Raw genomic sequence first — 17,709 nt, 5'->3', positions numbered from 1 at the left:
ACATTGTGAATTTCTCTGGATCCGGCACCTGTTTTAATAATTCAGTTATTTCATTGCGTCTTGCGGAGATCTCAGCATCTGGCACTTACAAATGTCCCTGAAGTTTTGTAGTTCTAATTATGCTTTAGGGTTTTCTTGTTTCAGTTCTGTAACTTAAGTATACATAACGATATAAAAGTGTTTCAAATATGATGACAATTTTAAAGGTTGACTGTTAAAAGTCGTCTGTTTATGTACCTCAGTCTCACCTATTTAAGCTACCAAGCAGCTTGCTTTGTAAGCTGTGTTTCTAATAGGGTCTATTAATCAGTATAATTACTGGAGGCATAACAGCTAAGTCTTCCGGAATGGGATCCCATGATACCACTCACGGGAGAGGCATGACAACGTTATGTAATAGTACTGTTAATGTACACTGGTGACCGCTACCATTTACCATGAAGTGGCCGTTAGCTTGTATACCATATATTCTTTCAGTTACATAAAAATCATATAAGAGTTATTTCTTACCACATACGGATGCAATATTTTATATCACTGTCTGTACCTACAATTCGGCTGGCTACTTCAGATGAGAAGAACCGGTAAGAAGGTCTGGTTATTTTTTTTATTTGTCATCAATATCAAACATTATAATAATAATAATAGTATAAACCTTCATCAATGTATAGTTTGATGCAGTCCTGACTCCCAAGTGTGAGTTGTATGTTAGGAGTCAGTTCCTTACAAAAAAAGGATTATAAATAAAATTTACTTGAAGAATATTTGCTAAACTTAATACTTAAATTAGATTTATATGTGTGTGTGAGTGTGTGTATTTGAATGTGTAGTTAATATGATTTCCGCTATATATTACTAAACTATAAATAGAGCCAGTGCACAGCCTCTATCCTGCTTCACATACACATATATATATAGCGAATTGTATAACAAACAGTCTAGTCAAAGGTAATTAAACCCACGTAAAGTGTATGTTATGTATCTGCCATGTTCATTACTGTTCTGTTTGGTCGCTGAACAAACGGTGGTGTCGACAGCTAACAAACAACTGCCTGCTATCTATTTGATTTCGACTATTGAATACATATACTAGCTGTTTATTGTGGCTTCCCTCATATATACAAATATACATTCATATTCTTAGATGGGGTAATCAGAAGCATTGACAACTATCGACATGACAACCTAATACGTCATTGAGATTATTCGAAATCCATTGTAGCAGTGGAAATGCTTATTGCCGTGTCTCGGATTATATTTCGATTTTCATTTGGTTTGTTATCGCCGTTTATCATTGGAGAGTTAATTATTTAAATTGGCAGATAACTTTTTTGGTGTTGGCCAAATTGGATATTACGATTTATTAAGTTAATGTAAATCTTTCCACAAAAATTTAGAATGCTCTGAAAATGGTGAGCAAAATATACATTAATTTGTTGACAGCAATTATATTATTTGTATTACCAGACCAAGATATAAAGTAATAATAACAAATTAGTATACATAATAGAATTTGATTAATACCAGATTTCAAATCATAATGGCGGCGACGTTAGAGTCTAACTGACGATTAAAATAATGATTAACGTTTATGGATGTCGTTAACTTCGCTCTGATTAATAGCTTACATCGATAAGCCCTTATAACAGCGTTATTTAACATACCAGATTTCTTATTATAAAAGCGACATGCTGTAAAAGTCGTGTAAAGATTTAACAAGCGTTTAATTACCGAGGTAGACTCATGTACATGGGTATCCATATTATTCTATACCAAGCCTGCCCGCGGTTTCACTCGCGTGAAATTTATAGCCTATATGTTATTCTGGCGTATAAGCTACATTACTGTAAGTTTCGTCAAAATCCGCTCAGTAGTTTTTGCGCTAAAGACTAACAAAGATCCATCTATACTCACAAACTTTCGCCTTTTATAATATTAATAAGATTTCTACTGCCAAGTAGAGTTATGTTAGTTGTGTTTAGCTGTAAAGGGTGAGAGACGTGGTGTATAAATTACAGAGCAATGTAATTTTTTATATAATTGCATAAACAAGCTAACGGAAAGTTTATTACTTAAGGATTTATAATATTTTATTTAATTCCGCTACCATTAGCATATGTGAGACCACAAAATATTCACAGCCATTGGAAGCGTTACGACGTTCTCTATTGGTGATTAAATTCCGACCGTTATTGAGTTTGCACCTATATTGCGACACGTCATTTGCCTCTGAATGAGATATCATCAGGCAATGAATATAACTCGGAAGTTTAGTGTTAACAGTTCGCCGAACAAACTGTGGAAGTTTATTAATCTTATTTATATATGTGTAAATATTTAAAAACCTCCGAACTTCATTATTATTATTATCTTTTATCATATATTATCAGTGTCTATTACATAAACGCAAAATTGTCATCTCTCTGCCGTACGAATTTTACTTAACTGTTAAACTCGCTTTGACTTCCATGATACAGCCATAGCCTAGTGTGAAGTAATAGATTAAATGCTTAAGTTTTTCGAAATAAATGTTATTCTTATTCTTATAAATAAAATCGTAAAAATACTTGATAATTTCGTTGTATATGTATACAAAACAAATTCTATATTATGATTCGTATAAAGCGCCATTTTCAGAAGCCCTGAATTCGTATAACATATATACTAAACATGACACCGTGTCACTTTCCCGGTGGCCGCTCCTCCCTTGAACTTTCCGACTACAGTTCCCAGTTTCAGTACTACAGTTTGCACTTAGTCGTACACCGCCACCCGTCAAGTTGCTAAGTTATCCAGTCGACATGCCCGACTTAAATGAAACACAGTTATTTAGAGTTGCCTTTTATATTTTATTTAATGTTTTCGAGGTAAATTCTGTTTAAAATCTCTCCCTCTCTCTCTCTCAATCTCTCAAATGGGCCCTTCATTTATTTCAGCAAATTTTTATTACATTTTGCCAGCTTTTGCTACTTTTTCCATTGCACCTTCGCTCCTGTTAGTGATGCCTTCGTTGATAAAAGGGCCATTAAACACTAATACAGTTTTCAAAATCAGTTCAGTAGATACAGAGATTACTGCCCTATTTATAATATTAGTCTAGATGTTTCGATAATTTCGTTGCGTCCCCTCTCTTGCGTCTCACTCTTCTGTAGGGAAGGTAATGAAACTACAGGTTACAGAGTAACGACAAAACCAGTACTGTGGAATGGGAACGTGTGAGTGGTGCTGTTCATAGTTAAGGATGATGATGAGGATACCAGTAATTTTACTGTTATATATCTTCCGCGTAAACTTTAATATAACTTAACTTTCATATCTCCTTTAACAAGGAAAGTCTTTTTCCATCAATACAGTCCTATTTTACGGTATTTAATAGTGCAGTATTTTATCTGTGGTCTGATAATAGCAGAAACATAATCTCATTAACATTAAGTACATATTTCGGGAACCCTACAACGAATGTCGTTTGGACCTTCAAGACATTTGACGGGGCCGGCGCTAACGAGCCAACTTGCGCATCGGAACGTGTCGTAACTACCACGCAACAACAAAACTAATACTGTAAACGTATATTCAGTTGGAAACCAACGATAATTTATTAAGGGAGTTTTGTTACACTATAAACTTGTTACTATAATGCGGATAGCAGCGAACTTAATAGGTAATAAAACTCTAAATAAGGACTAAGTGTGCATACAGCCGAGCATGTGGGTATAGTAGTTTATTAAATACTTTATGAAGAAATGAAGTTACTTGTTTCTTTGAAGACTGACATGAAATAAATGAAAGCGAATTTAACTTAGACACAGAAGAGTAAATGACTACTCTTTTTGAAATAAAGTTACGTCTTAATGAGGAATATTTTTTATTAACAATTTGGTTTTTGTTTAACTTACTAAGCTATATTATTTACTATCATTGCCAGTCAGAAAAAAAGGAAGAAAATGGAGTTTACAACGGTTTCTAGGGTCCTACTTATAGTCATCCAACAACGAATCCAACTTTATTATAATACTTAAGATTTGTTATCGGTCGTTGTTTCATTAGTTTGTACATTTATACTAAATAAACTTTTTTATAAAAATAAAACGTCTCATAAAAATATAATAGTTACATGTTACGTCATAAATATAAAATAATTATATAAAGGTCTATCTAACAGCATTTGTTTTAGAAACATCTACATTTCAAACTTTAGGCAGAGATTCGTAGTTTCTTTGTTAGCAAACATTAATAAAATCAATGTCTACCATTGCACTCTCATAAAAGGGTTGGCAAAGGTTATTGTCCTATAAGTTTGTTTTCCTTGCATGTAGACGATGTTTGCATTCTAAACGTAGACTATATCGTATATTAAATATATGTGTATTGTACATTTGTACATGTATAATCAAATACTCTGTTTCACTGCCACTTTCAGTGAAATGAGTCTCATTTTTTTCAAGACCAAATGCTTATGATTTATGATCTCAATTTTCGCCGGCGCAATGTGTTTGGCAAATTTTATGTCGGCGTTTAGAAGTTATTAGCTTATAATGAATCTCTTTATTCTTAAGAGTTCTGTACTCAAATTCTCTTTTATGTAATTACAATTTCATCGCAATTCGATCATTCATTTTCGATTTCTTACTCACATAACATATATAAGAAATATGTTTATTTGTATCAGAATAATTGTATGTAAGTCCTTTTGTTGCTGGCATTATAAAAAAAAGTAATGGTGAAAATTATAATTCTTTATTTAAAATTGCCGCGAAAGCTCAAAATTGATTAAACTCCAATGCAACTCATCAATGAACGTTTTATTCATGAATATAAAAATATATATTTGTAAATTGCAACATTACATTGTGTAGAAAGTTTATTAGCATTATTAATATTTATAGAATATACAATGTTTTAGAAATATGTTTTTTTTTTATTTTAATAAAAAGAAATAGCCTACGGACAATAAAATATTAAAAAAACAATATTTACTTATAATATTTTTTTTTCAGGCCAGTACGGGCGCGGAGCCTCAAGTGGCTGTGCTGTGCGAAGCGGGTGCCACCTACCATCCGCAGTACATGTCAGCGGCGGGCAGATGGACACCCGATCTCACCACCAAACCTCATAACTGTCTGAAGGACAAAATGGAAATCCTCGACTACTGCAAGAAGGTAAGGCGTAGACCCTAAATATAAATCGAAACTGTGTAAAAGAGAAATTCCATAGATATTGTCGAAAGTTATGGCTTCGTCTATTGTTTGTGGTCGGTGCAGGCCAATAGTTAAAAAATAAAAACTAGCAGATATGCTGTAGCATGGTACATTTAAAAAAAAATATCCGAATATAAAATGAAAACAAAACTTCGTCTTCGTCGACTTCATAAAATTTTATTTTTTTTTTTTCTTAAGCAGTATAGTAAAATTTATTAAGTAAAATTGAAAAATTGAAAAAGCCTCTATTACTGTTTCTATAGTTTATTAGTATTCTAATTTATTGTACATGACATTAAATAAATGAAGTTTAGTTTTGTATGAAAATGTACGAAATACTTATACTAATATAATTCACAATTTTGTTGCCTGAACGACTGTGATGGCATGGCCGACCATCATTAGATTTTACAAATATTCACCTCGAATTATAGCTTATATTTCTCTTCAAGGGCTAAGATTATCAGACAAAATAAGTACATAATCTGGTTACCTTGTATCGTTTAAAGTAATGCGATTAACTTAGCTAAGGTTAGACGTTTTCAATGTTAATAAATGTAAGGTAAATATGTTCAATTTGTATTTACTTATAATACTGATAACTAGTCGAATATAAAATGATTAAAGTATCTATTCACAGGAGATCTAAAATGCTTAAGCAGTAGTTTATACTCGCAGATAGCTAGGATTATAATAAGTACATTGTAATATTAGCTATCTGCGAGTGAAAGTCCCGTCAAAATTGATCTAACTTTTTAAGAGATTATCAAGAACAAAAATATAGTTTTTTTTTATTAACGCACTTTAATTTTGCTTATTTGAGTACAAAGTAAATTTGTTACCTTTTATAGCGTTACTGTTGTTATTGTCTAGGTCTACCCGAGTCATGATATCACTAACATCGTGGAGGCGTCGCATTACGTGAAGGTCGCCAATTGGTGCAAGCTGGGAACGGGCAATGCGGCTAAGTGCAAGGTCACCAGATGGGTCAAGCCATTCCGTTGTCTTGGTATGTAAACTTCTAATAAGCGCTTGAAAATCTTTCTTAAATGCATAACCTTGGACTAAGAATTTTTTGACAACCCCGGTGGCTCTTCCGATGCCGTTGCCATTGGAATATGACAGAGAGTCATATTCCAATGGTAATCTTAATGTTGACGGCCGAAATTAAGCCAACACAATTTAGCAGTGCCCTCAGACTAAGTCAGTCAAGAGTTTAGGTCTTTAACCGTGCGGTTTGAAGTGCCTTCTGCTCTTATTTCTATTTTCGTCTAATAAAGTTGTAAAGGTCCACTTAGAAAATAGCATTAGAAAACTTTGAAAAAGAAATCAAAACCACACCTCATAAGATTGTACATGTGATAGTACTGTATAATTCTATCCTGTTTTATCCTGTATAGATTAGGAATAGTACAGGAAATTAGGAATAATAATGACTAGACTTAGATAAAGAGAAACATACGCCTTAAATAAACAAGAGACGTACAATACAACGAGCAAAACAAAATAAAAATAAAGGCCTGAATTTGCGACATCTAAAATAATTATCTGTGGAATTTTCCTAGCCATTTGGAAGTGTAACCAAAATTCTCTTATTTCAATGAGTCCAAATATACCCCCATTTGTGAAATTTCACTTACCTATATTAGTAAACTAGTTTATGTTAAAACAGATTATTGTTATTGCTTAATTTATCTTTAAGTGTAAAAAATAAGTGAAACAAAAGATTGAAAAGCGTGGAATAACCCGAACAAGATCGCACAGCCCATTTAACGACCTGCTCATCAATAATACCTACTTCGTTGGTCCAATAATACTAATGAACACTTGACATCAATATTTCAAAATATAGCCTTCTCCCTGATTAATGACTGCTCATTTTTCCTGTGCGCAATGAGTATTTTAATAAACGCTTTACAAATTCTGTGCCTTTCACTGTGTTGATAGTCTTGATACTTATCCCAGTGTTGGAACAGCCTGTTTGGAAACAAGTGTTTTAATTTTATTACTTGTAAATTTATATTTCAGTCGATAAAATGTAATAATACCATTCCATACTATACTTTAATTCCCCATACTTTTTGATACAACGTAATCTTAACGGGTGGTAGTGGGAATTCATAGGGAGTATTCCCATTCAAACCGCTTTAGTAGTTTTTTATATATTTAGATAATAGGGTATATGATAGATATGGTATACTTCTTTTGCCATAAATTGTAATTACAAACCACATTATATAGAAAGTTGTGTCATACACCAGCAGTGAGTGGTGCTTGTTCTTAAAACTTAAAAGACTTTATTCTGACGGGTGTGTGATACAATCTTTTAAAGACCACGTCTAGACCGAGGTCTGTACCTCGAAGCTCCAGGGTCTATATCAAGGTAGCACTCCATCTTAACAATTTGATAGATGAAAAATTCTGTCCACATTAATATAGTTTGTTTTTATACGTTGCGACATCATTAGCTACAAAGATTATTTGGTGGCAGAAGGTCCATTCCAATCGGACGCGTTGCTGGTGCCTGAGAGTTGCTTGTTCGACCACATCCACAACCAAAGTCGGTGCTGGCAGTTCGCAAGGTGGAACGCTACAGCTGGCCGTGCGTGTGCCCAGCGTGGTCTCCGGCTTCGGACTTTCGCTATGCTGTTGCCTTGTGGGATCAGCCTGTTCTCGGGAGTAGAATTCGTGTGCTGTCCAAAGCATTTTAAAGGTAAGCGTTTTAAAACATTTATCAGGAATATTCAGAAAGGAGTAAATCTGTTTTAAGAAATGTCTTTTATAAAAATCTTAAAGCCATCCATATAGTGTTTTAAGACAAATGATTATTATTATAACGGGATAATCCTAAAAATACTTCATCGATTTTAAAATATATTTACGTCTATAAATAACTATACATTATTAGCGAATAAAATAAGCTAGATAGCTTTATTTAAAAAAAGTCTTTTAATGATTGTGAATAGCTTAGATATAGTATAAGATACTTTAACAATGTCCTGGATTTGTATGAGTACGATCCAGATCCAGGGCGAGGTGTTAAAGTATTATCTACTCGTGCTGAGTAGATAAATTTTACTTAAATTTTATTTTATTACAGAAAACGTAAAAATGCACAAGCCAATGGATGTCGGTGTTCCTGTCAGTCCCGGTGGTGAAGAGATGCTCGCTGCCTCTGCGGCTATGGATGAGCGTGATGATGATCTTCTTGATGATGATGATGCATTGGACGATGATGATGACGACGACACTCTTAACCTTAGCGACGATGACGATGATGATGACACTGATGATGGTAAGTCGGAGTTTGATTAGTAAATGTTGAATGCAGGAAACAGGATATTTATGATATCTTATCTTATTATCTTCGTAATAAGTTAAGAATTTTGAAGGACAGGATGGGGTTTTCAATAAAAATGGATATTAAGAAATAAAATATGTATGTACAATTTGGTGCACTACTATTAATTTATACTCGTAATTTATATAGGGACTTGCTGAAACCTGTTGATCTGCTAATAAAAGTCAGGCTCTTGTTACAACATGTCCTTGGCTAAATGAATTCTGTTTTTAATATAATTTTTAAACATCTGTACAAAGCGTTTATAATTAAAATATGTGTGTTATAGTGCAATTATATTTATCTATAATCAGATGCCGTTCTTCCTTCAGACATGGATGAGGATGAGGATGCGGATTTATCAAGAGATGATGATGCGGAAGATGATGACTATACCGACGGTGATGATAGTGCCTGGCCTCGACCTGAATCGTCATCAGCACCTTCCACCACCACAACTACTACCACTACAACCACCACCACGGTAAGAAGCCAAATTAAGGTTCATTCGCCCTCTTTTCCATTGTACAATTTAAGCCTATCATTGTGAAATTCTAAATTATCATGCTCAAAATACTATTACTCTTTTAGTCATTTATCCTCATAATTATTAATTCTCATCCTTTATTTACAAATTAGTCATCGAGAATGCTTATAATTACAATGAAGAAATTTTTCAAGGACTTAAGATGTCCTTCAACATGTTTCGCTAAAACACTAGTCACTGTTCCTTAAATTTCCTTTCATTACCATGTTTGTGAAATAAATTATAATAAACAATATCTAATAATTTACAGGCTTCTACAGCGACATCTGATCCTTACTTCTCTCACTTCGATCCTCGTACAGAGCATCAGAGTTACAAAGATGCCCAGCAACGCCTAGAAGAGACACATCGCGAAAAGGTACATTAGTACTAAATCAGCCACCGGCTTCTTCTATTAAAAATGTTCAAAACTTTTTACAACATTAGTTTCAAGTCGTATTTATCTTTAATATCTAATTTATAAGTGACATAAAATTTTCAGATAACGAAGGTGATGAAGGAATGGTCTGAACTTGAAGACAGGTATCAACAGATGATGTCAACAGATCCTACTGCCGCCCAGACTTTCCGACAACGTATGACTGCTAAATTCCAAGCTAACGTACAGGTAACTATTCTTTGCGACAAAAAATTTGACCAGACTTTTTTAACAGTTTCCCCATTACTGGCAATACATCAGGTCTCTAAACCGTTGTTAATTCATGTCGATAGTTGGACTAACTGACTGACTAGATCCTCGTCTTATTATTCTTCAGTGGTGCCTCGCCCGCGTATATCATTAGTGCAGGTGAACCTTAATTTAGTAATAGAATACCTAATTTAATCCTATCTTACGATATTCTGAGTATACAAAGGAGTTGTATTATATCAACTTTGCTATGTGCACATGTTTAGTATTCACACAAAATTCATAAAAATGAAATTCTGAACATCGTTTATTTAAAAGAGCAACACGTAACTTTCTTGCTCGCACTTCTTGTAATGAGTCAGCATTCCGAAAGAGTAGTAGTTTAAAAAAATATAACTATTCAAAAGTTTATTTGAATAAAGATTATTTCTATTTCTATACGGTATTTCTCATCTTGAGTGTATAACACTCGGTGCTAATGTAATCGGTGTCGCTGGTGCTTTACCCACAGTCGTTGGAGGAGGAAGGCGTGGCTGAGCGAAGGCGGTTGGCTGCTCTGCACCAGCAGCGCGTGTTGGCACACCTTGCGCAGCGTCGCCGCGCCGCGCTCGCCTGCTACTCGCGAGCACTGCGTGATGCTCCGCCCAACGTCAGTACCACACCTGCATTTACTAATCTATGCAGCATTGGTTTTAAACCACTGTTTAGGACTAATGAATACCATCATAGAATTTCTTTTCGGTACACTTACCGAAAAGTATTCAGGAAATTTATTTGTATAAAACAGATTAGTTGCACTATTCGTGACACAAGAACAACTGAACTGGTTTTCATGATCTTTGATTTATTGGGTATGTTATTGCTGTTATTAGAATAGCTATTAAAACATCGGAAAAATTAACGGAATAAAAGTACGAAGGAAAAACTATTTTTCTTATATTAACAATCGAAATATTATAAATATTTTTAGAACAAAATGAGAAATCATTCATTGTGTATTTGATAAGTTTTATGTAGCATTGGAAAAGTAAAAATGCAACATTATTACTTTTTTGATGGGGAAAATGTTAGAGCAAAGGCGACATTTGGACGTAACAGCTAGTATATATTACTAGCTACTAGCCCCGGCTTCGCCCCGGTACTTGTATTATACGTATAAACCTTTCTCTTGAATCACACTATCTATTACAAAAAACTACTTCAAAATCCGTCGCGTAGATTTAAATATTTAAGTATACATAGGGACGGACAGACAGCGACAGCAACTTTGTTTTATACTATGTAATGATATGTGAGCGAGTTACGATGGTATCGTGTACGTGCAGGCACACCGCGTGCAGAAGTGCCTGCAGCGACTGGTGCGCGCGCTGGCGGCTGAGCGTGGGGGCGCTCTGGCGGCCTGGCGCCGCGCCGCAGCTGCGGGCCGCGAGGCAGCCGCTGCCGAACGGGCCAGCGCCGCTGACAGGCTGCAGGTATGAACTTCAATACCTAGTATTAATATACCTTACGAAGAAGGAAATCATAAGGTATGGTGATCCTTCTTTAGCGTCGTGATCTACTTGTAACTCTGAATTACAATTAACTAAATTGTTTAAAAGATCAACACACAAGTTTCTTGCTCGTTCTTCTTGGGATGAAATAGGTTTTTGAATAACCGGTAGATTATAAAAGTATGTATGAGTCATCACATACTTTTATAATCTACCTTTACAAAATTCTACACCTAAGAGGTCGTGATTTAAAATTTCAAGTTTAAAACCAACCCTAAAAAATACTTTGTTTAGCAATATATATTACTAGCTTACTATCCAGTGAAGGAAACACCGATATCAAACTAAAAATCAAAATCAATCCGAGAGACGATTGGGCTTAAAGTGATATAATTTCCAGGATGCTGACCGTGCTCTACAACGCGCCTTGACTGCTCTACGTCGCCGCCCACACCTGTATGCCAATATTGGAACTGCTATTGAGGACTATGTTCAGGTACTTCAATATCTAACAGTGTATATAAAATAAAGTTTAATAAAATACAAATATTATTAGAGCTGACCGCATGATGTAAAATGTACTGTAATATGTGTTGTATGCATATATAAATTGTGATCTATCTGTATAGCAAATTGTATACTAATTTATTCAGTACTTTTTTCGTCAGAACAAATATAAAAAAAATCATTTATTCTCACAAGCTTTCGCTACTACTATTATTAGGACTCTATTCTCATTTAATTATTACCTCGCACACGTACAATAAACAAATATGAAGTAAGTGATTTCTGAACCTCTATTTCTCTTCCAGTCAATGCAATCTAAAGACGACATGGCTGTATCTCTCATGTCTATGACTCCTGAAGCTGAAGAACTGTTATTGGACCGCATCGAAGCAGAAGTACAACGTGAACAGGCAGCGAGGGAACAACTTAGCGCTAAACGTGATCAACGCACCAGGCAACGGCAGGATATACAAAACGAGAGAGCTAAGGTAACAGTGCAGGGTTCTTGGATTCAAAATTGATGGAGGCTATATCAATCCAAAATGTCTTCTATTTAATAAACTAATTTTAAATTAATTAATTTGGAAATTTTTGTCACTCAATTGATCACGTATCGTGAAGGGACATGAATAAGCAGGCTATGAAATCTTAACTTTATATATTTTATAATTCTTTATACACTTTAAGTGACAGTAATGGGTCCTTCATATATTAGATACACTTTCAAGTTCATTACCTTTAAATTGGCATTATAATTTCTAGATTAAAAGATTCTCTTGCTTTATAAATAATGCATGTGTGCAGACATCAAATGGCGTGAAGGAAAGCGAAGAAACTGATGACGAAGCCAGTGAAATAAATGATGGTGAAGAAACTACGCCTGCATCTACTACCCATAGCGTTCCTCCTTCAGCCGCTGCTTCTCCATCGCCGCATCTCACCGCTGCCTCTGTCTCCGTACATGATGCTACCACCAGGGCAGCATACACACAGGATACTACAACCACTGTAAGTCTTTATTCAAAGCTTCCCATTGCTGATATTGTTACAGGAATATTTAAAGTCGAAGTATTTATTTGATTGATAATCTCTGCAAGAAGTGAGATTTGATAACTTATTTTTGTATGTAAAGCAATAATTCTTGAGGATGATAATACGACACACGTGTAAAATTTAACAACGTATGCAACTTCACGAAACTGACAACTGCACGAAGTCTTAATAATGGTAATGATATATGTGTGTTAGATTCGGTATGTTTTATGTTTTCATTGTATATTAGATGTAGTTACAAAATAATTAATACAGTTAGTTAAAAAATAATTTATTTGAATATTTCTATCAATTACTTAATACACAAACTATGTAGCGTATAATTATTACTGTAAAATATGGCCAAACCGTGGTGACTTTACGTGCCTATGTGTCTAGCATCTATAGTCAGACACTATACAGTTATATTTAATTGTTGTTATTGTACGTATAGGAAGTAATCACGAGTACGGTCACGGATGTGCCCGAGAGCGAGACGGCAGACATCGGAGATATTGGCGAAACTTCCAGCCGGCGGTCCACTAGCGAGGTATATATTTTGAATCTTATTTTTTTATTGAGGGTTTTGGGCTATTGTCAGGTGCTAACCTGTAGCACCGTGACCTGCATTGATCTATTGTTCTTGCCATTCTTTGATATTCTTAGAAGCGATAGTTTTTATCTCCAGTATAGAGTGACAATATTTCAAAAAGTAAGAGATATAACACTATAAGGAGATATTTTGCGTAAGCATGGCTACAATCACATAGGATGTGTAAAATCTGCAGATTGTTGTTAAGCTCAGGCGTAAGTTTGCCATGTGTTTATTCAATTTAAAACTGGGCCTATAACCTATTAGAATATTTCTGATACTTGAATTAAAATAAGAATTTTAAAATGGGTGATACGTATTTACAACAAAATTAACTTCTAACATATCAAAACAATATTTATAATGGTGATAGTAGATTAGTTGTTATAGTTTTTTTTATGAAGACAATGAAATGTGCTTCCTCCTGTTTTAAAATTAGTTATTTTTACTTCAACGAAACGCACAATCTTAAGATAAATATTTTTTTAATCATCATATTTTTTCTTCTATATATTTATCATATATTTTTAAATCATAATTTACAGACGGAAGGTGAAGGACTGCGAGCTGCATTGGAGCATGCTGAAGAGCGCGCACCGCCTCCACCGGCACATGCACTGAAACATGAACTGCAGCATTCTCAGCCTGTAAGTATTCGTTATTTTTTTTATTCGGTTTTATGGGCTATTGTCAGGTGCTTGGACCTGTAGCACTGCGATCTACATGGATCTATTGTGCACGCCCTTTTTCAGAGTTCTCGCCCGTCAGGGACAAGAATTGAAGGATATTTTAGGAGCGATGGTTTTTATCAGCTCAGGATAAAGTGTAAACTTTCCAAAGAAGATATTACGTTTATGTATGAGTGGGCTACAACCACATAGGTTGTGTTGTGGCGTTTTCTCTTCAATTTGGCAAAATCTGCAGATTGTATTGTATGTTGTTGACCAATGTAATTCTGTATGTACTTTTTTATTTTTGTTGTTATTATTACTGTGCCTTGTGTGTATGTGTGCCTTTAATGTAACTATAAACTTTATTTATCTATTTCAAATTCAAATTCAAAATATCTTTATTCATGTAGGTCTATTACAGACTCTTATGATATGTCAAATCTAGCGTCAGTTTGGAATAATTTCAAAATGAGATGAACTGACGAGAAATTCAGGTCGTATTCTTTTCAAATTATGTTGTACTAATGAATATACAAAATTTTATCAAAATCGATCAAGCCGTTTCGAAGGAATCTGTGACACGAGAATTTTATATATTAGATATTACGTAATGTATGTGTTTGCGGTAGGGATACACGGTGCGTGGAGCGGGTGCTGGCGGTGTCGCTGGCGGTGCAGGCGGCGCTGGTGCTCTGTACCCGGCGCTGTGCGTGGGCGGCGCAGGGCTGGCAGCAGCCGCCTGCGTGGCGCTCGCAGTCGCGCGCCGTCGCGACCGGGCGCCGCAAGCGCAGGGCTTTGTGCAGGTATGTACATACATGGTGATGGTAGCACCAAAGGCTGCCGTCCGCCTAACTGTTCGGGCAAAGAGCTCAACTCGAGGCCCGAACTCTGCGGTCCGCAAGGACCTGCGACCAAGAAGCAAAGTCGTCCGCCTAAGGCGACGATGAAAGAGATAGATGCTGAATGTACCCGAAACGTAGAGATTTGTGCAGGTCTGTACACGTACAGGAAAGGCAAAGGGCCCGCCTATGGTGGCGATGAACGAGATGGATGTTAAATGTCCCGTATAGCATTGGCAGCATCAAAAGATCCCGTCTGCTTAAAGCAGCGATGAAAGAGGTAGATACTTAAGTACACGTATAGGATGGGCAGCGCCATAGGGTACCGACCCCGGAGCTGCAGAGTACATCTTGTGGTTATTACTTTTAGATTTTCCACAAGTAAAAAAAGGTATGTACATATATGTACTCGTCGCTGTATGGCATAGTATGCATCTTGTCAAAATGTGAATAAATAAGAGAAAAAACATGGACTAACATTTGATGTCTATGAGGTAATGACGACATATAAAATCAGACTACTTCCGAAACACGTTAACTAACATAGATTTTTATATATATGAAGGCATCAAGTATGAAATAAAAGGACAGAATAAATCAGAAACAGATTCTCGCAAAATTTTGTTAACTAGTAACTAAACCAATATCATTGTCGAACACTACAGAAAAAATAAGAAAAAACGAGAAAACACCCTAATGTTTAAGCTTTGACAATACATATAAATTTTAACGCTTCAATGTTTAGTAGATTAAAATATGCGGTTACATTAGGAACATTCTCTTAAATCGCAAATCTATTACAGGTGGAGCAAACAGGCGCAGTGGCGCCAACACCTGAGGAGCGACATGTAGCCAACATGCAGATCAATGGGTACGAGAACCCCACCTACAAGTATTTTGAAGTCAAGGAGTAAATTTACTGTCCATCGCCACTGCCTTCCCACCTGACGTCGCTGCTGTGTCTACTAAAATAAGAACCTTAGACATATAAACAGAACAATTATATTGATGTCATGCTGTATGTAATCCTTCTAGAAGTACTATGAGCAGGTTCATTGGTAAAGATGTTTTCTCAGCGTATGTTTCCTCTATAGTATCTAAATCTACCCCCACCTAGGAGCCATGAAGCTATTATACTAAAACATGTTTGAATAAGATCATATCAAACAGTCTAATAATAATTTCTTAATGAAATTGTTGCTAAGTTTACTTCAAGCACATGAATTGAAGAGTTTAAAACTGCTCGTAAAGCTTAATAATACTTGCTTCATTGTCCATGGAGGTATGTAATATTTTGTATATCAAACCATACATCGCAAATATTATGCGTTTTCTGTGCGATTCTCTATAATTAGTATTTTATCCTTCAATTTTTATTTGCAAAACTATTGAGGAAACATATTTATTGACCGCTCGTCTAAGTCCAATACTGATTAGTTTTTCCTCATTGTTGTGTATTAGATATATCTTGTGATGACTCGTTTTAAGTTCTTGCTTAATATATAATCAATGTGAGTGATTATAGGAAATAATTCTGCGACGTCGAATAATGAATACTGGTGGGAGGAATATTATATAATCTTGTTTATCGTAATATTAATTTTATCAAAGCTTGTGTGATTAGTGACATGATATTATTTTGTTTGCGAGAACTCGCGTCCAGTCGAATATTGTTTAAGTTTAGAAGTGATATTGGTTTTATTTGTTTGTTATTTATTGCACCAAAATATTTATTATACTTTCATAAGATTTTAGATCTAAGTTTTTTGTCTAGTGTTCTAGAAAACATAAGTGTCACATCGTAGTCGAGTTCTTTAATGTTAAGTTTTCGAGACCGCCGCCCAGATGGTAATGTTGGATGTTGGATAAGCTTTTCGTTTTTGAAATTTCGATGCATTTCATTAATATAAGACATTTCCAGAATGATCTCAGATTTATTTAAGGTAGGATCGGTTTCTTTTGTAATTTTTTATTATGAGCATATTGAACATTACCATTGGGGCAAGTGGAACAAACGTCCATGGTACGCTGTGTACATAGGCTCCGCGTACAAATTTGAACCTAAATTACTTAATACTTAAAACCCGCTTTCATTTAATTTTCTAACGTAGGTAGATCATAACGTGAATTTTATGTAATAAAATGCGAAAATATATTTTAATAATTAATGTGTACTTAGCAAGGAACGGGCGGCCAAGCCGACGCGGGTGAACGCTCTCCGTCATTCTCATTTCTCTAGTCTTCTTCTAGTCGTTGAACAGCTTTATGTAGTATATCTATATATATTATATATTGTGGTTCTAGTAAATGTTCTTGAGTAGTATGTAAATCTATCTCTTTCCTTCTTCAAGCAATCTATATCTCTTCCGTTCACCCGCGGGACAATACTCGGAGGTTCCGAATATGAAAAGCGCCGTGTAGGTACTCAACGTGTGTTTCGTAATGCGAATTTCGTAGACTTCTAATTCTTGGCATCATTAAAAATCATGAAGTGCCATCGCTTTGTTAATCTAGTCAAGATGATAGGGACATGTATTCTAATTTATGTTTACGGTTGTGTACACACTTTGGGTATTCGGTCACGGCGAAGCAAATAAGCTTAGTAAGTGAGTGTATGTACGGTTAATATATAAGTAGATGTACAAAAAGTAATACATTATATAGATGTTTTAGCGTCAGATACATAGATATAAAGCAAAATATAATTATATATCGCATTCGTCCGTATAAAGTAAGGGCTTGCGCTCGTGTCTAATCCCACGTACCACACTTAATGTTACGTCGTAGTTAAGATGTAATTCTGCCTCAGTATTATATACATATAAGCTTATTTGTTATATAAGCTAATTTATACACTATTTCTAT

The 17,709-nt window shown here is 35.1% G+C and overlaps 1 protein-coding gene across 3 annotated transcripts in view; it reads left to right on the top strand.

Moving 5' to 3' along the window:
- Nucleotides 1–16,017, top strand: part of LOC131855550 (amyloid-beta-like protein) — a 136,406-nt gene extending 120,389 nt beyond the window's left edge. Inside the window, exons 2-17 of one of the 3 annotated variants that reach the window (XM_059206826.1) lie at nt 4,998–5,159; nt 6,072–6,207; nt 7,693–7,911; nt 8,299–8,493; nt 8,853–9,022; nt 9,336–9,443; nt 9,567–9,692; nt 10,225–10,362; nt 11,039–11,185; nt 11,604–11,699; nt 12,016–12,198; nt 12,515–12,718; nt 13,197–13,292; nt 13,880–13,981; nt 14,635–14,808; nt 15,648–16,017. In XM_059206826.1, coding sequence (XP_059062809.1) covers nt 4,998–5,159; nt 6,072–6,207; nt 7,693–7,911; nt 8,299–8,493; nt 8,853–9,022; nt 9,336–9,443; nt 9,567–9,692; nt 10,225–10,362; nt 11,039–11,185; nt 11,604–11,699; nt 12,016–12,198; nt 12,515–12,718; nt 13,197–13,292; nt 13,880–13,981; nt 14,635–14,808; nt 15,648–15,758 — 2,367 coding nt within the window. In that variant the 3' untranslated portion in view covers nt 15,759–16,017. Of the gene's footprint in view, nt 1–4,997; nt 5,160–6,071; nt 6,208–7,689; nt 7,912–8,298; nt 8,494–8,852; nt 9,023–9,335; nt 9,444–9,566; nt 9,693–10,224; nt 10,363–11,038; nt 11,186–11,603; nt 11,700–12,015; nt 12,199–12,514; nt 12,719–13,196; nt 13,293–13,879; nt 13,982–14,634; nt 14,809–15,647 lie in introns of all 3 variants that reach the window. The other 2 variants (XM_059206827.1, XM_059206824.1) reach the window with 2 other exon arrangements.
- Nucleotides 16,018–17,709: the final 1,692 nt, after the last annotated feature.

The sequence above is a fragment of the Achroia grisella genome, unplaced genomic scaffold (genome assembly GCF_030625045.1).
Source record: "Achroia grisella isolate CSIRO2021 unplaced genomic scaffold, CSIRO_AGI_Agris_v1 utg146, whole genome shotgun sequence".
NCBI classification, from domain to species: domain Eukaryota; kingdom Metazoa; phylum Arthropoda; class Insecta; order Lepidoptera; family Pyralidae; genus Achroia; species Achroia grisella.
Note: the sequence above shows the minus strand (reverse complement) of the source record. Positions and strands in the feature narration are given on the sequence as shown.